This window comes from Corapipo altera, unplaced genomic scaffold (assembly GCF_003945725.1).
Source record: "Corapipo altera isolate COAL_440 unplaced genomic scaffold, ASM394572v1 75, whole genome shotgun sequence".
In the NCBI taxonomy this organism is placed as follows: Eukaryota; Metazoa; Chordata; class Aves; order Passeriformes; family Pipridae; genus Corapipo; species Corapipo altera.
In genome coordinates, this window is record NW_020884887.1 from 4,177,303 (window position 1) to 4,201,149 (window position 23,847).

The window sequence follows — 23,847 nt, forward strand, 5'->3', positions numbered from 1 at the left end:
TGAGCCAGGTTGGCTTTTAAATCATCCCCAGTGGCCGGGAGGGGCTGCAGGAGGGAAAGATTTGGAAAAACTTGGATCACAAACATTCACATTCATGAAGGCAACACAGGGAAGAAGAGGGAATAACAGGAGCTGGTGAAAGGAGCACAGACCAAGAACAAAGGTGATAGTGGAATAAATTAACTTTCACCCCAACCTGTGAAGGAGTCAGAACAGGCAGGTGTGTCCTCTCAGGGCCTGTACCCAATAGCCCAGAACGCTGGAAACCTGGGAGAGACCAAGAAGCCACCCCAGGCTCTACAACCTTCCTTCATTTTCTGTTGAACTTTGAGCCCCCCAAATGTCAAACAACCCCCACTCTGCCTCCTCCCACATCCATTTACCTGTCTTAACACCTTCTGTTCCAGAGCACTGAGACACTTGGAAGATTTATCTCTCAGCTCCAACATAAACCAAACCTGCACACGAATTCCACACACATAAATCCCCCTTCATACATCCGCTTCCCCCAAAAGAAGTGATAATGCTCTTTTTGTGAGAGTTGTAATTTTTTTGAATGGTTCTGCTTCCAATTTATTTCAGTTAGAATTTTGTCTTTTCTAAATCTTGAACCATTCCACAGTATATCTTTATTGCAAAAAAGTCAACATGCATCTTAGAAATTCAGCTTGTAATCAATAAAACAAACATTACATATATGAATTTCAATGTATAAACAGTTAGAAATTCATCAATATCTCCTATTACCCTATTACACAAGTTCACAATCTGTAAAAACTATAGTACAAGGTTACTATACACCAAGAGGAGCTTTGTTCCTTTTCACATGATTTTGTTAAAGTGGTGCTTTCACAAGCAGGTGCCAGGTTGCAGATTTACCTTTTCAGCTCTGGAGATGGTTTTATTTTGCTCAGGTTAAGTCAGCAAGGAAAGGGATGGAATTACTCCCACAGTGACTTGCTTTCCCCATCCTCAGTGTCTGTCCCCCAGCTCAGGCTGGCACAGGGAATCACACCTGCCTGGGGCACACAGGTACCCCGTGGGTTGTGTTTTGCCCAAGGTACACGTGAATTTCCCAACAAAGCATCACCATGAAACAAACTCAGCTGTACTGCCCTGCTACCTATGGAATCCAAACCAAACCATTCCAAGAGAGTTCAGCATGCCCTGAAATACAGGGGGGTCCACACACTTTGGCAAAAGGCAGGCCAGTGTCACACAGCTCCCCTCCCCCTGCTCCAGCCCCCCGAGCCGGTTGCAGCCCTGCTGCCCCCTGGGCACAGCCAGGCTCGGGGGCACTGCCTGCCCCACAGGCACCAGCCACCTTTGGGATGGCACCAGGGACTTGGGCCAGACTGCCAAGGGTACTGTGAAGGCAAAATTAACTGTATGAAGCTCTCAAAGCCACTAAATAAAGCTCTGACCCTCCTCTCCCCCAGCACTTTCCCCTGGAAAAACAGATGTCACCCCAGTGTCACTTTAGAGCTAAAACCATATGAAAAGGAATCCATTCCGTGTGTGTCGAAGGCTACTGCAATTTGCTTACAGCTTAATTAATCCACTGTAATTTTCATTTTCCAAATACAAAAATACAACAATTCTTATTGAAATCTATACGCCGGTAGTTTTAGTACACAAAAAAAAGCAAAATATTTACAAAATTATACAGTTTAAGAAAAAGCTCTGTACAAAAAAATATATAAATCCTTTTGATCCCTCTCTCATTTTTTAAGTTGTCAGGACTCGGACATGTTTGCTGCAATGGATTTTTCAAGATACACACTGTACCACAGACATTAAGATCCTTAGGGATGATGGGAGAAGAGCAAGACATTCTTCTAAGCACGTGGGAGGTGGGCTTTCCCTCGTTTCTTCATGCCTGGAATTTAGACTCCCAGTTCTAGGAAAAGGTGAGTTTTGGAAAGAGACAAAATACTGGAGACATTCCCTTCAACTGACAGCAAATAGGACATTATACAGATTGATACCCCACAATGGCTCAGGGATACAGAGTCAGCAGGGCTGTGACCCCAGAGGGTGCTCAGCACCTGCCCCTGGCCACGCTCAGAGCCACAGGCAGGTAAAGGGTGTGGTGGATATTGTCCTTCCATCAGGAGTCCCCAGGGAATACACTGGTGATCACTCAAGAGAGAAGAGCGCTGTGCACTGACATTGTGTTTATTTTGTGTAGAAATGTACATAAACTGCACTGAGGAGTGGCCAGGACCAGAGGACAGGCAGGGAAAGTGCTGCCAGGTGACCCAGCTGTGAGCCCTGGAGCCTGTACCAGGTACAGCACCCGGCTCAGGACCCTGACCTGGTTACCTGCATCACCACCAGCACACACCCCATTCCTGGGGGGTTAAATGGTACAGCAATAAGGCAGTTGAGAATGTAATGGAGTTCAGCTCAACATGTCTGAAAGAACTGCCCTTGGCCATGAGGGAATCCCCTTGGAGACCCAGCTCTGAACACCCTTGGGACACTCGTCCCTGGTTTGGGGCTGGGCAAGACAGCCTGGTCCTGTGGGCTGAAACCCATCCTGCTCTCAACACTGCAGGGCTCTGCCTGGAACAGACAGCTGGAAACAGGGAGAGGAAGAGAGCTGCTCCTGGTTGGGGCCAGATTAGCTGCTTTTGAGGGAGTCTGGAACTCCTTCCATTCCTGCTCACAAATACTGAAGTGCAGTAAACAAACAGGCTGACTTACACTGAGCCTTACACTGGAACTACAGAAGGAAATCAAGAGGGAGTGAAAATCCACCCCAGTGTGTCCCTGCTGCTGTTTTCTGTGAAGCAAAATTTGGAGAAACAGAGTGAACTGGACCATGTTATAGCAATACCCTGTTAAATTGTTTCTTCCACCTCCTCTCACAAAAAGCAGAACAACATAGAGACTGTGTGGCTGTCAAACATACTGAAATAAATGATTTATGAACCTAGCTACAAATAATTCCTACTATGAAAGACTCCATAGGAAACAAAATGCTGCTACCCTTTTTCAACGAGCAAATGAGGCCAGTTTTTCTTTCATAATATTTAATGAAAGTTTGTCTTTACCCTAACCCCATAATATTGCTAAATAAAACCTGTAATATCTTTTCAATTATAAACTAACAAACCAATCACATTATAAAAAACCCAAAACAAGGTAATACAGGTGACACAAAAAGAGGACAAGAAAATACTAATTTTCCCCCCTCTCTCTTTTTATCCTTCTTAAATAGAAAAAAAATCACCATCTTGGTGAGCTTGATAATCCTGTAAGAAGTTCCTGGGCCTTTGGCTAGCTCAGTCTCACAGCTCTACGTCCCAAATGTTCTCATACCAAACTCTGCTCATGGTAAATCTTGTGGTTTGAAAAGAAAGTAAAGCTTTTTTTGGCTCATCAACTTCCTTAAATAAACGTTTAAAAGATGCAGCTTGAACTATATTCCTAAAATTATACATTTCCAACATCAAGTTTCATCTTCTCCAAGAACGAGATTCATCCTCATCTTCGTCATCATCGTCATCATCTTCGTGCAAAAATAAATCTGAGGTTTCAGTCTCCTGAAGGAAGAAAAAAAAATGGACTTTTAAGCACAAATTCCACGCTGTGCCCTGGGACACATCACACCACACAGCCTCAGCTGTACTTGTACCTGCTTGTGGTGTTACTGTGTGTCTCACAGACACACACAACTACACCCAATCAGCTTTAGGGGAAGAATGGCAGCCTCAGATCAGGAGAGGGAAAGAGAGCAAAGCTTCAGAGGAAGCTGGAATAAACCATGACCCGTGCCCCTCCCAAAGAAGGTTCCTGTTAAGTGCCTCAACAGAAACACCTTTAAAAGCTTAATGTGTTCAGAATTACGGGGAAGAACAGACAATGTTTCCTACAGTGGAGCACTAACAGGAGTTAGGGTTTTGCAGCCTGCATACAGAACCTGAGGCATCATCATTGACAAATCAACATCCCACCCACAAAGTGTCTTTTTCTTTTCTTTTTTTGCCCCTTTTCCCCATTTTAAAATGCGGGAAATGCAGTTCAGTTCCTGGTTTACGAAAACATCTTTTACAAAATTTCTTCAGCACACAGAAAACTGTATCCTAAGAGCTCTGAGCTACTAGATTCCAGGAAGAATAGTCAGGTTATTAACAGATTTTCATACCTCTTCCTTGGACTCCTCTTCCTCGATTTCTGTGGACACAGAAGGTACCTTGGGTTTGTGCCATGAGATCTGGAGCCGCCGGTCCTTGAACCGGGATCCCTGGTTAGCAGCCTGAGTCATTTAAATGAACAGATTTTCAGAGAAAGGATCAAGTAAAGAACTTTTTTAGTCTCACCAACAAGCCAGACCCAGTGCATGAGGTGCAGAGGCACATTTGAAGGTCTCACATATATAAACCACAATCACCCACTTAAGTCTTCTGAGAGCAACTTCACTCACACCCAAATCTGCCAAATGCTGCTCCCGCCCAAGAGGATGAGCAGAGCTCTGAGGGGATGGGGACACGGAGCCTTTACCAGCCAAAGCCCTGTGTCACTGTTCAGGTGGTACCTCTCTTTCTGTGGCACTATCTGCAGCAGCACCAAACACTATCGAGTTCAAACTGGGGGATCAAAGCCTCCGAAATTTTACAATACAAAAGTAGACATCAGCAGTTAAAAATTCTTATTTTAGGTCTGTGAAGAAAATATATCCATGATTCTACTTACATTCTCAGCTTCTGAGCGAGACTTAAAAGTTAGAACAACACTTAAAGGGGAATCCTCTTCTTGAAGGTCTTCAATATCTCCAAATTTCTGTGAGAGAAAAGTTCATTAGGACCAGCAGTAATATTCTCCTCCAAACCCACGATCATCATGGGCTACACTTGCCGTACTCAAGTGTACTGAAATCTGATTTCTGAGACAGAAAAACGAGAGCCAGTAGACTCAGCTCCGTCACCCAGCAATATTGCAGCACTTGAATTTTTGAACAAAAGCTCAGATTTATTGCTATCCTACTAAGCACAGCTTAATTCTGCAGGAGGAAAGGAAACACATGTATTAATTTACAGCTCACACTTACAGAGAAGTGCTGTAACAATTCATCTTTTTCCTCTTCAACAAAGCCTCCAACGGTGAGTGCTTTGGGCCGGTGATCCACCACCATGTGGTTCAACATGCCCCGTCCTCTGCCCCCACGGCCCCGGCCCCGGCCCCTTCCTTGGGCTGGCACTGCCTTTCCTCGACCAACAGGCAAGATTCCTAATCGGGCAGCCTGGGGAGAGAACACAGCCAACCCCACCGTGAGGGGATCCGAGACACTGACACCCCAAATTCATTCCCAGCACCAGTGCACACCAGCTCACCTCCACCTGTAACTGGTTGAGTTTCTTCCGCAGCTCAGTCGTGTCCTCTCCAGAGGACAGCCTCTTGTGGAAATCCAGCTCTGCATCCAACAGTTCCTTCTGTGCCTGGGAGGAAAAGGGACAGGAAGAGAAAACAGGAGGGAAGGGCAGAACTGTAAAATAGAATGTTTATTCTACTTCAACATGTTGATGTGAATGGTCCAGACGGATCAGGACACGACAGCCACACTTTTCTCTAAATTCAGTCTGTTTTAACTGTGTCTGTGTGTTGTCCCTACCATTTTTTGAAGGACCCAGAATCCTCTGCTTTAGAACTGGAACAAGTGTGAATGAGCTACAAGCAAAACTAGGTCATGGATTTCCTTAAACCATGGCTTGTTCATCCATAGTTATCACCCACATTAAAATACTGCTTGCAAGTTTTGATCTAATGTTGCTGCATTTTTAAGAAATATTATTGGAAATAGTTACAAAAGATAAGCAGGTAACCATGTTGCACAAGAAATACCTCTGTCTTGGACTTCAATTTGGATGGTGTGGAGGCTGTAGATGAAGTTTTTAATTCATCCTTTAACTGAGATATTTTTCCTGTTAGTTCTTTTAAGGTCTTCATAATTTCTGCTCTCTCTTCTGGTTTCATGGCCTTGTTTTTCTCCAGCTTGGATATCAACATCTATGCAATAATAAAAGTGCAGGAACATAAAATTCCAGGCAAAACAGCCCTGAACAGACAGGTATCTACAAAATCAGAACGTATTTACTAGAGACATTCCAGGCTTACCTTCTGGCATTCTATTTGTTTTTCTAACATCTCCTGCTTCTTTTTCCTCATGTCCTGTTGGAGTTTCATTGCCTCCTATATGAGGAGAAAATTCTTTCTATCAGTAAAAAGCAGTCTAGCATTCTATGTACTCATACAGATCATACTGTCCTCTTCAAGCTATGGAAACGAAGTCCACAACAAAAACTACTGTCTGCAAAAAGCACAAGTATGAAGTATGGTTGATCCAATAAAAAGCTGCTAATTTCCCACTGTAAAGTACTTTACTTTTTGCCCCCTTCAGACACCTCTTAAGAAACATACCCTATGCTGTCATTCAAGTGTCTTCTACCTGCAGAGATGGAAACCTAAGAAATGCCTCCAGAAAACCCCACACAGCCGAGTGTGTCGAGGAAGACACCCCAAAAGGACACTCCACCCATGATTAGCCCCAATGTGTGTTTGCAAGACAGTCCCATAACGATGACAAAAGCCCACATCCATGCAGAAAGCTGTACAGCAGTACTGAGGTTTCAGGTGCCCATAAGACCTTGCATTTAAAACACTTTGCTCACTACAGTGTCAGTCAGCCATCAATAGTCAAGTACCTGTTTTTTTTTAAGGGCTTCTTGCACATCGTGAGTTTTAGACCCTGCACCAGACTTCAGGGATGTCTTTAAATTTGGAGAACTGTAAACCATTTTTGAGTGGCTTGTAGAAGTAGGAAATATCTGAAATAGTAAAAACACACCAAAATATGGAATAGCTGAAGTGACTGATATACCATCAGGACACTTCAGAGGGACATATATGAGCACAAATGTCCAGATTTGTACAATGAGGAAGAAAGACCAAGGCAATTAAAACACATAGATCAAGACATAAAACTAGTTAAAAGGATTTCTGCAAAAGATACTGTCTTTCCTTCTCCATGCCAGACTCCCTCTGCATTCTGATTCCCACTAGGACACCACTGAAGGTGATGATTTCCATCCACCTTAGTTTCAGCTTCACAGTCACAGCCTAATATCACACTTTCTGATCAATGAAGCAGCAAAAGCCACTTCATGCTTCCTTTCTCAAAAGGACTTCTCTATGGCCCAGAACACATGTTGCACTTTGGTATCGAATTAAACTGTATCAGCTTGAACTCTGGGCACAGGTAGTCTCTAAGCTTCTAGCACTGCTGTTAAAGCACAGCATAAGCTCAGAAATCACTGAAAGCCAACAGATTCACCAACAAAAAGCTGATCTCATAGGCTGTCAGATTTGTTTACTATGAAGCACTGCCAAAAATATTTTATGCTATTTAAAATACTGATACTTTGTTCCTGAAGTCCTTGTCCCTATTTCATATACATAGATGATGAAATGAAGTGACTGACTGTGGCTGAGTGGAACATTAAGTGAAAAGGAACAGAACCAAGTGGGAACAATTCACAAGTCCTTCCCAGCTGCCAGGCCAAAGCTGTATCTGGGAGCATGACCGTGGCTGGTTTTCAAATGTACCTGAGACTCTTCCACCCCAGCCCCGGGCTGGCTTAGCTCAGGTTGGCTCCCACCCGCTGCTCCAAGGCGCCGTTTCACCGGGACTTTGTTAAGGACATAGGCACCAGATGCCAGGGGTTTGTTCATCACCTGTGTATCCACAGATATTGAAATGTGAAGATTAGATAATCTGCTTTCCTGCAGCAGCAGTCACTCTGGAAACCTGCTGACCTCCCTGACAGCACGTACCTTGGACAGGCTGCTGTGCACGGTCACGGCAGGTGGCGTGGCCAGGGGCTGCTGCTGGAGGTGCAGCTGGTGATGGAGGGCCTGGGGGGGGGTGGGCTGCTGCTGCTGCTGCAATGTGGGCTGCTGCTCACTCTCCCTGTGCCACAGCACCCGGATAAAACGATTGCTCAGCACCGCCTCCGTGCTGGAAATCGCCTTCCTCGCCTCGTCGTTACTCAAGTACTGAATGAGAGCAGCTTCAGGGTCATTCTGGAAAGCAACCTAAAGCAAAAGTTCATAAATGCATTATTTGTCAAGGAAGGAAACATCTCAACTGGCAGCAAACCCATCTACAATTAATCTGCAACGATGAGTGGGACACTCAGTGTATTAACAGCTCAAAACATGGGTAGGATGCTCTAGGTAATTAAAGCCAAGTACATTCTGGCAAACATTACATGTCCTTGCAGCAAAGCCTATATACAGTAAAATAAATAAATAAAGACTCCTCCACAAGCAGCATCACATTCAGAGCAGTGTGCAGTGCCACTGGGATATGGCTGAAGGAACCCTGGTACTGACCCAAAGGCTCTTTATTCCAACCTGCCAAAAGGCGAGTGCTGCTCGAGGGTGCACAATCTCAGCACACCCTCAAAGCAGCAGTACCTCAGAGTCTTGAATAAGACTCTTTTTCTAAAAATTAGTATCACAGTAATAAAAATGTATCTTGGACTTTCTAGTGCAATGATTCAGACAGCACGTTTGAAATGCATTATTTCCTTATGGAGGTGCAGAAAGCACCACAGTGTCTTTTGGGCTAAGACGTAAAATTATCAACTCAAGAAATATGGAGGCTTCCAAGGTATGTGTCTTTTATTTAGACCTGTAACTGAGGACTTAAGAGGCCACTGTTTATTCTAGAAAAATAAAATGGAAATTAAATGCTGTTTTAACCATGTAACTTTTTTTTAGTACTTTTCCCCTTCTTACAGGGCAAGGGACACCACTGAGCTGGAACCAGTTCTAGGATGCCAAGTGGTAACAAACTGATGCAGATAAAGACTCTCCTGTAGCATCTTTGTCAAAATCCTGACTGTGAAATACTGTAAGACTACCATAAAAGACAAACTGTCTCTTTAAAAAGTTACAAACAAGTTCCTCAAACACCTGAGTCAGTTTAGACACTGTTAAACTGGTCAGTTTTTCAAATGTAGTAAGGCCTCATGAAGGCAGAAGCCAACACACTTTTACAGAATTAAGATAATAATACACAGTAGACCAAGAAAAGGTTTCCTTGAACTTGATTACCTCCTCTCCCAGCTAGTCTCCATTAAGATTTCTCAAGGAAAACATGCAATTATTCCAGCAGGCTTTGGGGAAAATAAAATAACCATATACAGACATAAAACTGAACTTTGGCTTTTACCTGAATGTTTACAATAGTTCCAAATTTGCTGAAGTGTTCGTTGAGCTGTGTAATATTGTTCAATTCTGGTGGAATTTTTCGAACTTCTAATTTTGTATTTGTGTACTGATTCTTTTTCAAAAACCCTGGCTTGTTCTGGTTGTTATTTGCTTGCCTAGAGAAGAGGAGAACAGGAGCAGTTTAGATGGGCCAAGTAAGGCAGCAAATGTTAACATACATTTTTCCCCTGAAAAGTACACCCTTTACACACTAACAAAGAAGAGCTCTCCCCACCACCCAATATTTAGTCACCATATCATGTGGACACAGATTTTCTGACCCAACTAGCCCCGACTGCAGAGACTGGGGAACAGCAATGTTCACAGCACTGACAGCAATCAAGTGCATTCCAATTAATTCCAGCTAATTCTTACTTTCCCAGCCAGGGTTTCTTCAGTGGTGGACATTCCATGTTACTTGGAGATCTTTTCCTGCTGTCTGGTTCCAGGACAACTCTAGTGACATTGCTGCTGTTATTTGTAATGGGAATGGGAGGTTCAGTCTGGATGATAATATTGGCAGCTGGAAGGAAGGAAAAAGGCCTGTGTTATTCTACCACACATGGAAAAACTTTGCCTTACACAGCAAAACAGGACTGAGATTAAAAATATAAACATTAGGAAGACTTTACCAAATTGGTAAGTTTTGTTTCTGAAGTTATTCCCACATTAATCCCTAGCTTAACTAAACATCCTGAGGGAAACACACACAGTCCAGCCAGGAGGGATAAGGTTTTGACCTTTAAGATTAATGTTAGCTTGAACAAAGCTATAACTTCATCCTTCAGGTACTGAAAACTCAGATTCTGCAGGAAAAGGAGACGGGGGGGGTGGGGGGGTGAACCCAAGCCAACCAAATCCCAACAAAACAGAAAAGGAGGCAAAGAGCCAAGGCTGGGTTCCCAGGCTTCAGTTTAGAGCTCTGCAATGGGCAGGGGCTGAATAAACAACCAATCTTCCCTGTATGAACCCCTGATAGGGTAAAAGCAATGAAGAACCCATGCCTTCCACTGCTACCCCCTTGCCAGCCCTCCAGCCAGGCTTCAGCAACAAACTGTTAATTAAATACAACTATTACGCTCTCCAAGACATTAGATTTAAAGTTTGAAGCAACTTCTACCAACACAAAGTTTGCTAGGAATTTATTTATAACCTTTGCAAGAGTATGCCCTTGCTATTAGTCTCCTGCCTGTGCCAAATATTCAACTCCTAAAAAGAAGTCTGAGTTATACAGCAATTTCTATGACTTTTATATAAGCCAGAGCTCTGCTGGTTACACTGGTGAGAACAGGTTGGGCATTTCCAAGCCTGGCTTTGATCTCACTTTGGAGGATGATTTGAGAGCAAACCTTTTCCACCTGTGACAAAGACAATAAAACAAGTGGTGTGAAGCTCCACCACCAACCGTTCACCCCTGTCTTACCCCTGGGATGGGCTCTCAGAGAGCCTGAGGGGCAGCAATAAAGCCCCAACCCTGCCTCTGTGACAGCCATTAAGATACAAATGGCAACAGTGATTTCTGCAGTAATATTTAACTATATTCTTTACAGGATGAGTCACTGGAAGGAAATACTGAAAAAAAAAATCTTTCTTACCTACTGAATAAGAAACACTGAAGTGTAATAGCAAACATTAAAATTTAGCATCTTTGCTTTTAAGGATCAGGGCAGGAAAAACAGGAGGGAGAAAGAAAGTTTTGCTACCAGAACTAAACTTTCTTTAAAGAACCTTGACTTGTTCTCTTCCCTAAAAGGTATTTTGTACATGTCACCACTAAGAGACTACACCTACATCCATCCAGGTAGGGGTTAGGAATTGTTTAAGTGCAGACTGGGATTCCCATGGCCTGGGAGAATTGGAATGCTACCTTCAATGTTCATTCAGAGAGAACACCTGGCTGACAGTCAGACCATCAAGCACCAAAACATGCCATGATAGTTCCCCTCTTCACTACTGCAACAGCCCAGGCAAGGACTGTGGATCATCACCTCTGTGCCCTTGGCTAATCAAAAGCAGTCTGCAGACTGTGCTGCCAAAGCCATCTTTAGGCACCATTTTTCTTTCTAGGAGCTCCCAGCACGTGGAAAGTGCCTTCACAGGCTAAGGAGGAATAAAAACCCAACCAACCAACAAAACCCTTGTAACATTCCCAAGCAAGTGGTTATTTTTAACCAAAAAGGCTGCTTTGACTTTAATATGGTCATATCAGCACCGTCAAAAAAAAGGCAGAAATGTCCAAAAATTGCTCTGAAATACTAGAGCAGTCAGAAAAAGGAGTGCCTTCAGCCTGAAAACAGGGAAAACTGTTCACGGTCTTGGACGAAAATAGCAACAGCAATGACCAGAAACCCTTCCTACCTCGAGGATTTGTATCCATCTCCCCAGATGTTAGGCCAATTAGATTTGGACGCTGCATTTGTGCTCTTGTAAAGAACTGCCGATACTGAGATCTACCAGCACTGGTAATACTAGGAGCTTCAGGGTTATAGCCATCTGGCTCATATGTATCTACAAAAAAAGGAGAGAAATGACAGGATTTTTCAAATGAGTTTAAGACTCAGGGTTAATTTTCCTTTAAGGAAATGCACGGATGTCCAAGAGTCAGAAGCTGTTTCGGATGAAGAGAAAAGAGAGGTGGTACAGCCAACGTGTGCAGCCATTTCAAACCCTCACCTGGACCCAGCCTATCTGGGCACATTCTCTTTTGGTTTTTAATCTGGTACTGTTTGTCCAAATACAGGTCACAATACTGAGTATTGCTGATCCACTGACTGGAAAGGCCCAAGGTATCTGTGTGACAAGCTGCACAATGTCTGGCACTGTTTCAAGGGGAGCAACACAAGGTTTTGTTTGGGCATTTATACTGTAGGGCCTAAGATGCAAAGAGATTTTCAGTCTTTGCTGCCCAAGGGTCTAGTTCACTTCAGAAAAGGATTTTGGGGGAAGAACATACTTAAATAATTCAAAGAAAGCTGAGAAGTGAGGTAATGGGACCAATACTTACCTACTGGATTCCCTTACTTTATGTAAGAGTGAGACCAGCTGCCTATCCCAGGTAAGGTAGGAATGATCATTTTCATTAGAAGGGGTCACCATGAGAACACAAGATGACAGAATTGACTGCTATTGTTCCTCCAGCCCAAGGTCCAAATCGAGGACGATGCAATTTTCCAAAAAAAAAAGAAAAGCTGTACAAGAACTAGAATGAATGAAGTCTATGAAGAGCCTCCACAGAAACACAGTACATCCTGGAATAGAATGAATGCCTGCACAAGGGGACCTCACAGATGTGAACTCCCCTAAATCTCAGCTCCTTATTCCACAGCAGCAAAGACAACTCTACAATTTAAAACAGATGCCCCAGAATATCCACACTGATGTTTTACAGTTTCAGGCTCCGCCAAGAACTTTCACTAACCCTGAAGGAGCTGAACCACAAGTTCCTCCTCCCTGATTTGGCATATGGTTGACTGCAAGAGGGCAGCCAGCAGTTATTACCACAGCAGTCCAAGAACAGGACATGAGAATCTCCACAGTGGTTTTGGAGAACAGAACTACTGTGATGCCCTGCGACCTACGACAGGTAGAATCAGCCACCAGAAGTTCTGGAGCTGAAAGGATCAGATGGTGACACCTAAACACCTGACAGCACTTGGGGATAACTGAACAGATTATCAAACAAGAAATCTGAGTGACTGAAGTTCTGAAAAGCATGGAAGTCACAAAGATGATGACATGGATCATGAACTGAACTAAAGCCTTCCTTTGAATAAAATTCAGAATATTTATTGTAAAAACCCCAGATGAGAATATTATAAAACACTGACATTTAATTATCTTATTTTGCTCATATAGGATAGGGAAATGCCATTAATCCTTTCATTATTAAAGAAATAAGCTTTATTGCGTTTAAACTGAGCAATCTAGGACTCTCCAGGCATTTTGCTATTTTCCCTCATAAAACCCCACTTTTTAAAACTTTGAGCTCTGTTAAGGAAGATGGATATGTCCAGTGAAAGCCATCCACTTTAAGTTAGAAAACTAGAACTAAGCTGAATCTGGAAAAAGGATAGAAAGTAAGTACTGATGTATATGAAGACTGTACAGACTATTGTGATACATAGCTGGAAAAAAAAATCTCTCATCTGCAGTAGTCCAAACTGGAAAGGAATAAAACCTAAGTTAAACAGCAATTACAGGTTTCCAGATCCATCTTTTGCCTACTAATATCCTACTGAACAGCTTGAGGCTGAAAGGATCCCTTTCTTATGCAACAATCTGATTGCTGTGAGCACATGAAACCCAAAGGAAGCTCCCCACAGTGCTCTTCCCTCAGACTGTGACAGAACACTGTTGCCATTCCACACTGGAATGGATGATGGCCTAACCCAGGGAGACCCATCAGACTTCTTTTTAGATTTGTACATACTGGAGGAAGACAGATGATAACTTCTAATCACACATCAGAGGAATTTTACAATTTTTACGTCGAACAGATTTAAACCAAGAGACATTTGCTTACGTTCTGACACTGTATAGAGCAGGTTCTGGGGCAGAGGAGGAGGCAGCCTTGCTCCCACAGGTGCCAGACTGGGCACTGCACTTGTCCCCGGCTGGTCACGGTTATTTATCAAGCTGGACTGTGTTAAAGGTGGTCCTACAACAACACCACAGAACAGATCACACAATCACACACTGACAGCTCACAGACAAAACGTGCCAACAATTCAATGCCATTTGTTTATGCTTTGCTTTGAGCAAGGTCAGGGTTGTAAATACGTTCAATCCCACTACAACAACACTGAACTGAGTAGCTTGTTCAGGTAAGTTACTCTGCTTACAACACCTTTTCCCATTCCCAGAAAAGAAAATGCTCTAAGGGAAAAGAAAAAAGTGTCTTTTCTTCCCCAGAGATTTGTTAGTGCAAGAACTGAATTAACTACAGCAGCTTCTCCCTCAGCTTTGCCATGGAGAGCCAAGGCTTGCTCAGAGCAAGAGATCAGATCAGCATCACTTAGACTGCAGTTCTGAAATGAGACCTGCAGGGCAAGAGGCATTCCCAGACAAGGAATTTCTCTAGCTGGTTATGCTTTGGTTGCCTCATGTACCACACAGACATTCTTACTGAGTGTATGTCCAAAAAGGACCCTAAGTGACATTACACAGCCCATCCTGAGCACTGTCAGTTCTCTCACTGCAAGTCAGTTGACCCACTAAAGGGCTCATGCAAAGGTTAGGGTTAATCCTGTATCAAATTATTTCTCATCCCAAAGCTGCTGCTATTGGACACAACCACTACAGCATGTATTGAGTCCCTGGAATAGAGCAATGAACCAGAACAACCATGTCCTTAATAATGCTACTTCTTCATAGAATTCATAAGATGCAGTAAGATAACAAAAAAGGCTGAATATCTCAGATCACTGCTGAGCTAAGAGAGATCTTAGATCCACCAATGATGTATTACTTTCTAACAGCAGATAATGTAGCACCAACACTGGAGCTTTATTAGAACTTCTAAGGAGATCGAATCCCAACATTTTTTGCACTTGAGGAAAACAAAAACCTAGGAAATGTCAGTGACCAATCCAACCACCACCAGCTTGAGACGAGCTGAAAGATCCCCCCCGCTCCACTCCCGTGCCCTATTTAATTCAGCTTGGAGCGTGAGGCACATCGTGGTTCACCAGCCGAATTTTCGGGACTCCTGTGGCACTATTTCAAACAGCACACGGACGCAGCTGGTTCCTGCAGTGGTACCAGCCAGGGGCAGCTGTGACTCACGTGGGACGGGCAGCACGACGGGCGGCGGGGGCTGCGGGTGTGCCGGGGGCACCGGCAGCCTCAGGCCGCGCACGGGCCCCGGCAGCGGCGGCAGGAGCATCCCCGGGGGCGGAGGGAGCCCCGGCGGCGGCGGCGGAAACGGGATCATACTTGGCAAGGAAACTTCGTCTACCACTAAAGGATCATTTCCGTGGTCAAACTGGCAGAGATCGCCAAGGACACAATATCCTCGCTCTGCAAAACAGGACATTTTGTATCTCGTCAGGAAAAAAAAACAACCCAGAAGTTCGCAGGGATTTGTAGCATTTCAGATTTTGCTGGAATTTCTTAATAAGGAAAGCATGCCGTCACTGATACAACATTACATTATCAGATAAGGTTTCAGAATAATTCAAATTAGAACAATCCTTCATAAAAGCATACAAGCTTACATGTATCCATCATAAAGGCCAGTCAGAAGTACTTGTTTATATCAAACACACACACTGCAATCTGCAGCAGCAGTGCCAGTGGTTGAGGTATGTGTCTAGCACTACAGAACTGTGAACAAACTCCATATGTTCTTATGCAGCAACTGTCACAGCATAAGCAAACTGATTCAATAAGACTAGTTATGTCCTCAGTATGACACAGGTCATCTCTGCACCTCTTACATACAAGGTACACGTCACATGCCACTGCAGTGTGACTTGCTGCCCACATTTAGTGAATACCTGAAAAAGAAGTCACACAAACACTGAAACCAGGCATGAAACTGAAAACTAAGGAACAGTTACCGTCATAATCTTGACATCTTCTTTTAGGAGGAGGGTTTCTGCCAAATGAACTGGGATTGCTGTGATTGTTGAAGTAATTTGACCAGCTCTCTGTGGTGTTTTCAAGGTGGTGTGCAGGCGCAACTACAGTAACAGCACTGGGAATTGCTTGTGCAGAGGAATACTGTTCAGAGGATTTACTGGAAGATGCGGACACCGGATTATATGAGCCTTCAATATCATTTTTTTCACTCTTGTATTTTGATCTCTCTCTCTCTCGGTGCTCTGTTTAAAAAAAAAAATAGTTGGGTAAAGTCTTCATGCTTTGTTCTGCACATCAGAGCCACGAGGAAGTGCTAATACACAACATTTCCTGAAATATTGAGTGTTCTGCATGTTAAACTGTTCTTGAAGGAGCTCAGTCTTACCAATCCAGTAAGAACTAAATATGATGCAAACAGGGGTTTAACTTCAGAAATCTCAACGTTTTCTTTGTGAAATGCACATTCATTCTTCTGCTCCTTATTCCATTCTGGATTACAGCTCTCTTTTAAAGGAGAAAGAGAAGGGCAAAAGCCTTTCAAACAACAAACATACCTCTGCCCTTAACTAACGTGGTCTCAAGGTGCGCTGAAATCTGCTGTAATCTGTGGCACTTACTTTTCCAACAGACCTGAACTAGCCCTAAAAGAACAATGATCACATGGTAACCACTGCAAAGAAACCTTCTCTAAAAATATACAGTAACAAAGTGAAAGAGAGGGAAATTCTGCTTTGCAAAAAGCTCCATCTTTACAAGGAGAAAAACAAAAAAATAAAAATCAACAGCTTTGTCAGAACACACAGCTCAAAAATACAATCTACTGATATCCATGGGTATACACCTGTGGATAAATTAAGAGGTTAGCAAAGAAGAAAACAACCCCTTTAATTGTTCTACTCCAAAGAACAGCATCTTAATTAACAATTTCAAAACCACAAAGCTCTCAAATTTTGCTCCAACTACCAAAGGGCACCTCCTGGCTGCTAAACCATAGAGTCCATAGGAGTCACACCCAGCACTGCCATGGGATGTTCCCCTGCAGCAGCACTCTGGACACTCACCACTCCTGCTGCCATCCCGGTCTTTGCTCCGGCCCCTGCTGCGGCTGCGACTCCGACTTAACCCTCGGCTTTTGCTCCGGCTTTTACTCCTGCCCCGGCGCCAGCCAGACTTCTCCCTGTACGAGTCACTCCTGTCATAGTACCTGTCGTAGTCCCTCCATTTCCCATCATCCCGCTTTTTCTCTCTGGTCCTAGAAAAGACAGATGTAGATGACATTTGTGAAAGGAGGAACCAAATTAAAAAAGAAGCTCACGAGAAGGTAAGATACTGCTTGTCCTTCCCATCCATCTGGGCAGTGAGACATTCCAGTCAGAATTTCCCAAGTCACAGGTGAATCACTGGTCTCTAGTGAGCAGCAAGGGCAGGACTAGGAATTGGCAAGGTGAGACAGTTACAATGCTCAGACCCCAACAGGCTTAAAAGTGATGTTCACTGTGTGAACAACTGCCCCCAGACCCTACAGACCTCCCAACAATGCTCTTCATTTACATAACAAGGGAAACAATGGAACTGATGACATTCCTAGGAATTGTCATTTGAAGAATACTATCATCTTTTTGGAAGAGGCCAACTTTTCATGAAGGGTTCTCACACACGTGATCAGCATTCAGACAACATATCACAGATAGAGAAAAGGAGGGAGAAAAATCACTATTTTTCATAAAAATCACTACCTACAAGGTAAAAACCAGGTAAAGATTGACAACAAATACAGAAGAATATCTTAATATTGTGACTCAAAGCTAACCTTTGCTCACTGGAATCTCCACGGTTCCTCTGGGGACTGGAATACTTTTTCTTCCTGCTCTCCCGCTCTTCTTCAACTGACTCTTGAAAATTCTGTTTAACACACAACTACCAAACGAAGACAGGTATCACTTTTTTTAATGAAGAACATGACATCAAAATGTACTTCAAGCGATAGACAGCATCCCATATAAAACAATATTCAAGTACTGCTTGCCCACAACACCGAAGCACCACAAGTAATCAAGAACTAGAGGGGGTTTTGTCTCAAAACTTCCAAGTTTTTCTGCAGAGATGCTCTCAAATAAAACCACTTAGATTTTTGTTTCTAACAGGATTCAGGAAAGACAAGATCTCTCTCCACTCTACTGCCTTATTTAGCATAAGCAATTCTATAAGTTGGGTATTTCCTGAACCTTGGAACACAACTCAGGAGTCACCTCTCCAAGTAGGAAAGTCACTAGTTGACGTTTGGAATAACTGCTTTAAGGCAAAAACCTGCTCACATGGTGGAACTGGTCACATTTCTTGTTGGCCTCCACCAAAGCAGGTTCACAAGTCTGTCAGCTGTACCACCACTGCAAACCACTGGCCCACGCTGCACTTCTGCTGCCATTTCACACTGCTCACAAGTTACTGTAAATTTTGGTGACAAAAGCTGACATGCAATAATGTAAAAGATTTTTTTCCCAAGTAAAACAAAAAGGAAGGCTTCCTACATGCTTGTATAACAGGATTACTGGGGAGAACTGGTAGAAATATTCAAGACTTGGTTTGACAGGGCTTTGGACAGCCTGACCTGCAGCCCTGCTCCCAGCACAAGGTGCATCACACCTGGGTCCCCTGCAGCCCTGACTCTGCTGTAATTCTAAGTGTAGTTTATTTTGTGGCCTCCATTTGCAGGGCTCACACCATACACTGAGCTATATGACAGATCTTGATGATCTGCTGATGGCCTTGCTGATGTCAAAATAACTAATTAATGTCCTGATCCTGTAAAGTTGTCCCATAAAGCTGTCCTAGATATCTTCTTCTGCTTATTGCCACTCCCCTCCACTCCCCAAACCTCCTCCTCTGTCCCCACCAGAGCACTGGTTAAGTCAACTGAGGGTAGCTCTAAAGGACTTTCTATAAGCTATGACATTACTTTGAGAACTGTTGAGAAAGCTCTTCCAGTGAAAGTCTTGTACAGTGGCAAATTATGAACTTCCATAAGTAAAATTCTGTGTTACAATCTCAGATAAAACAGGACATCAGAAAAGAGAGCAAAAAAGTAAAAACCAACTTTAATTTAAATCATCTGATGAATGACGCTGTGGTAAATAAGGACTTGTGTTTGTTTGGGTTGACCTGGGTTTGGCTGACTGACAGATTTCTGCAGTTAATTGTCATCTTCTCTCAAAAATTTAATTGCTTTCAATTTTGCAAACAGAACTTAAAACCATGGCAAAAGAGAGAACTGTTGGTAAACAAACTCTATCTCACTTTCCAAAGTAATTATTCCATTACAGAGGCTGATGTATTTCATTGGTTTTAAGCATCACAGAAAATATACTAAATAATTTCCATTCCTCACAGAATATACAAAATTGGAAATGTTTTGGACTGTTTTTGCTGCTTTCCCCTCTCAAACCCTTCAAAATAATTATTATCTGTATTACTAGGGTCACGTGAATAGGATTTCTGAGTGCCACTACTCTCAGTCAAAGGTAGGCTTTGGAACAGTATTTAAAATGTTCCTGTCCAAATTGTCACCTTCCATTGCTCTTCAGACACACACAGGTCACAGAGATCATTAGTCACAACAGAGTGCATTCTGCTTTCATGTTTGTCCTCACAAATGTATGAGAGCTAATTTGAAAATTAAAGGCAGGCAGAGCAAATACGTTACCTCCTCCTTGACTTCTTCTTTCTCCTGCCCTGCAGGCTTCGCCTCTGCCTTCGAGGGCTCAGCAGAAGGAAGGTAACTCTTGGTGTACAAACTTTCAAAAAGTTTATCTACAAACCCTGAAGTTTCTGAGGATACAGAACACAAGAAGATACTGTTATATGTGGATTTAAGGGCATGGTTACATTTGCCAGAGAAGACCCTGAAAACAGCCAGCCAGGTGGGCTGCTCAGAGCAGCAGCACCTCAGATTAATGAGCCTTAGCCCCACTGAAGGAGCCGGAATTACATTTGTGGGACTTGAGGCTGTTCATTTAGAGAAAGCAATTCATCAGGTATATGAAAGACAACAAGAGAAACTCCTGTTCTAAAGGGTGAGCATGATCAGAGCTTGTGATCAAGGAACAAGTCCACAGCTACTCCATCAGCTCCTCTCAGCAACCTCTTTAGGGCAATTTTTACGAGAGTAAATAATTCACAGCAGCAGTTCAACATCATGAAAAATGCACAATAACTTCCCCAGTGAGTGTTAGAATTTCAGGTGTTTAAAACCTTGAGTATGAACCAAATTGCCATGCAAAGCTCCCCAGGAGCCTGAAGGATTAACAAGGACCAGGTTTTCAAAGGTGACCAAGCACCTGTCAGAGAAGCTTCTGGCAGCACGACTAACACTTTAAACTAAATTGCTTTCATTTCAGAGCACTTCCTCCCACCCACTGTGAAAAGTCCAAGTTACACAACTTCACCTGAGGATTATTATTTTTTTAATCCCAAGATCTTTTTTCCATCACATTCTGTAAGAAGTATTCATGGATACCAAGAAGCATTTTGAAGGCAACAGTGGTGCATCACCCTCTGTCCTCCCCCCAGAGAAGCAAAGCCTGTGGAGAGCGCTGTACCTTTCTGCAGGAAGACATCCAGCTGGTCAGCACAGAAAGCTTTCAGCTCCTTCTCGGGCTTGTCTTTCTTGACTAATGCCACGACATAGTTGGCCAAGGCTGAGGGGTCTGCGTCACATCTGGGGAGAGGGAGAACCACGCTTGGCTGCTGCGGGACACCGACCTCGTGGGGACAGTCACTGCCACAGTCACTGCTCAAGGACCCCCCCCGAGCTCCTGCAACACCCCCGGGGTGCTGGGCTCACACCCAGCACCAGCACAGCTGCCCTGGGACCACGGGGCCAGCAAAGGGCTTTATGAAACCACAGTCCAATATTTTAGTTGCCTTGTGACCCCTCAGCCGCACGTGACAACAGTCCCGCTCCTCTGCTCTTCCTGAGCTTTGTTGAGGGACAACAACCTCTGTTTTGGACAGTCAGACCCACTGCTGAGCCCCCTCTCAGCCCAGCAACCACAGCTTGAAGGGCTCTATGGGTATGGCAGAGCACAAACCAGGGAAGGCACTGCAAAAGGACTGGGAAGGGTTAACTGGGTTTAAACATTAAAATATTGTTATGAAGCAGTTCAGAAAACGTCACAGAGGCACATTTTCAATACACACACAGGTAAGTTCTGCACAGCTTCAGTGGTTGAGCCTGACATGCTGGGGTTTCCTCCCCATGGATACTCTCATGCCAAATTTTACAGTAACCCTCTAAAACACCCAAAGGGGAACAGTTACTGAACAAGTTCTCTCCCCACACTCCCTCCTCCTTGTCTGGCTCCACAAAGGCCAAAGACACCAACTTTGTGCAGTGTAATCTTTATATGGGATATTGCTTTAGATTCCACCATTCAGCCACGAGAAACACACTCCAGGTATAAACCAGAACAACAGTGTGACATGATTAAGTGACAGCTCCTCATTTTGCCTCTCAGAGGATGCAGATGTCAGCTATCAGATGAGGACAGGGACCTAAACGCTCATGATTTAAAGACTTATTTTTTCAAAGTAACATTCAAAGGGAGACTGTGTATTTTCTGAGAATATTACCTATGAAAATAGAAAGAAAAAGTATAAAGTATATAGACCTCAAAATAATTTAAAGTAAGGAAAAAATCCAGAAAACAAGCAAAGGGCAAAAAGTCACACAGAGGGCAACTGGTGAGAGAAATAAAAATCCTCAATGAGCAGCAATGAAGCAGCTCTACTCTCAGCCTGCAACAACATCCAGCCTCCGCTGTAAGCCAGGATAAATGGAGCAATTAACAACAAAGAAACCACAAATTGACAGATTTTACACATATACAGAAATAACCCGTACGTGATGCATTCACAGTGTGTGATGTACTGGGGCCCTCACGCACTGATTATAAACCTTCCATTTCAAATAAAGGAGATGATCCATCACTTCACAATCATTCCCTTTCCTTTCTCTGCACATTAGTCTCTCTCAGGCATTACCATCCCATTATGCAGTGCAGGAGCACACAGGTGTGTGCACTCCTCCAGGTGAGCCAGGCTATATTGTCACTCTGTTGTCACTCCAGTCCCTGACTGTCCCTTTAGAGTCCCTGACTGCCAGGGCCCACTGGCCCAATCCCTTGATTCTCTGCCACGAGTCTCCCCCTCACATCCCCACAGTGCAGCTCAAGTGCCCAAGGAATGCTGGAGGCTGACTGGAGCTGGCAGGGACACTGCCAGGGCAGGAGTCATGCTCCAGTCTAGAGACTTCCAGCAGGGTTTGACCAAAGACACCTGTGATCTTAACAAGGGGAAAGGAAAATTGGGAAGAACTTCCAAAGGCCTGATACTTAATGACAGCAACTGAGCAGTCCTGAGGCCTATTTAAAACATTTCACACAGGTCTCAGTTGTACTTTGTGGGAACCTTAAGGCTGCCAGGCACTGACAAGCAGCTTCTCCCAGGAGACTCCTGCTGCAGGTGAGACCCACCAACCCCTCCTGTGCCTGCACCACCAGCACCAGGTGTGTTTAGGCACTGCAGAACTCAGGACCAGCTCCTGGGGCTGTTTAGGCACTGCAGAGCTCGGGACCGGCACAAACCCACCACCACGTTACAGCCACGATGCATTATCAGAAGCCATAAAAAGCAGCATGAAACAATGTGGATCCATGCTGACTCCAAACAAGTCCCACTTCCACTGTAAGCAGCAGAATGTAAATGCAGAGTTTCCACAGGTTTAACACTATTCCTGGTTTTGTCAGCTCCTGCCAGCCCTGGGCTCTGCTCCGAGGTCACGCAGCTGGGACTGAGAGACCACAGTGCAGCCAGAGAGGCAGGTGGGGTGGGGGACACAAGCAGCCCACAGCCAAGGCACACAGAACCACTGAGGCTGAAAAGAGCTCCAAGATCATCACATCCAACCTGTGACCGATCCCCAACTTGTCATCCAGCCCAGAGCACTGAGTGCCACGTCCAGTCGTTCCCTGAACACCACCACCTCCCTGGGCAGGCCTTTCCAATGCCTGACAACACTTTCTATGAACAAATTCTTCCTGATATCCAACCGGAATCTCCCCTGGCACAGCTTGAGGCCATTTCCTCTTGTCCTGTCCCTTGTCCCCTGGGAGCAGAGCCCGACCCCTACCTGGCTCCACCCTCCTGTCAGGGAGTTGTAGAGAGTGAGAAGGTCCACCCTGAGCCTCCTTTTCTCCAGGCTGAGCCCCTCCAGCTCTCTCAGCCGCTCCTGCTGCTCCACACCCTTTCCCAGCCCCGCTGTCCGTTGCGGGACAAAAGGCTCCCAGCCCGTCCCCGAGCCGGGGCTGTCCCGGGCTGTCCCGCACTCCGGGCGCGCCGGGCCCGGGCCGGGGACAGGCAGGGTAGGGCCGCAGCGCCTCGGCCGGACCCGGCCCGCGGGAAGGGCTGCCCGCGCGGCCCGCCCCGCTCGCCTTGCCGCACTCACATGGGCTCCAGCAGCTTGGCCAGCCAGGACTTGAGCGCGTCCACGCTCTCGATGATCATGGTGGCCCCGCGTCCGCCCGCTCACAGCGACACCGCCGCCATGGCCGCAGCCTGCCCGGCACCGCCCGCAGCGCAGCCTGCTGGGCACGGCCGGGGCGGGGCCGCGCCGTCACCGCCAATCAGGCACCGCCGCCCCGCGCCGCCAGCCAATGGCGACGGCCCAAAGCCCGACCCGAGGGTCAGGGAGAACCAGCAAGTTCGGTGGAGCGAGCACATGAACCCGCGGCGACATCTTGGGGGGGGGCGCTCTTAAAGGGGCATCGGCCTGGCAGGAGCGCACCCCGAGAGGCGTGCCGGGTTTGTTTCCCCTTCTCCGCGAGGGACAGGTGACAGCGGTGATCGTCCTGCTCTCCCGCCTGCCCTCCTTCCCTTCCTTCCTCCTTCAGCTGCGGTCCACTGCCTTCGCGTTACAAAAGGCCCGCGTTC

At 45.0% G+C, this 23,847-nt stretch overlaps 1 protein-coding gene across 3 annotated transcripts; it reads right to left on the reverse strand.

The window, feature by feature from the left end:
* Positions 1-529: 529 nt before the first annotated feature.
* Positions 530-23,481, reverse strand: RBM27 (RNA binding motif protein 27). 3 transcript variants are annotated; one of them, XM_027643464.1, is made up of 22 exons: positions 23,363-23,481; positions 20,457-20,575; positions 19,562-19,686; positions 17,672-17,778; positions 16,923-17,113; positions 16,416-16,502; positions 15,840-16,103; positions 15,064-15,297; positions 13,802-13,936; positions 11,638-11,787; positions 9,655-9,802; positions 9,242-9,395; positions 7,837-8,097; positions 7,609-7,737; positions 6,708-6,830; positions 6,121-6,195; positions 5,848-6,012; positions 5,340-5,444; positions 5,057-5,248; positions 4,702-4,788; positions 4,154-4,264; positions 530-3,551 (listed from the first exon to the last, which is right to left on the reverse strand). In XM_027643464.1, exons 1-22 carry the CDS (start codon positions 23,419-23,421, stop codon positions 3,465-3,467), a joined length of 3,108 nt encoding a protein of 1,035 aa, XP_027499265.1. In that variant the 5' UTR covers positions 23,422-23,481; the 3' UTR covers positions 530-3,464. The 3 variants fall into 3 exon arrangements, with proteins under 3 accessions (XP_027499265.1, XP_027499266.1, XP_027499267.1); XM_027643465.1 differs by lacking the exon at positions 16,416-16,502; XM_027643466.1 differs by lacking the exon at positions 11,638-11,787.
* Between the last annotated feature and the right edge of the window lie 366 nt (positions 23,482-23,847).

Bases quoted from the DNA above. Each gene is read 5' to 3' on its own strand.
- RBM27 (XM_027643464.1), bottom strand. From the start codon at position 23,421: ATGATCATCGAGAGCGTGGACGCGCTCAAGTCCTGGCTGGCCAAGCTG. The intron at 8,098-9,241 runs GTAAAAGCCAAA...CTTTTGCTTTAG, and splicing joins GAACTATTGTAAACATTCAG to GTTGCTTTCCAGAATGACCC. The intron at 6,196-6,707 runs GTACTTGACTAT...CTCCTCATATAG, and splicing joins AAGCCCTTAAAAAAAAACAG to GAGGCAATGAAACTCCAACA.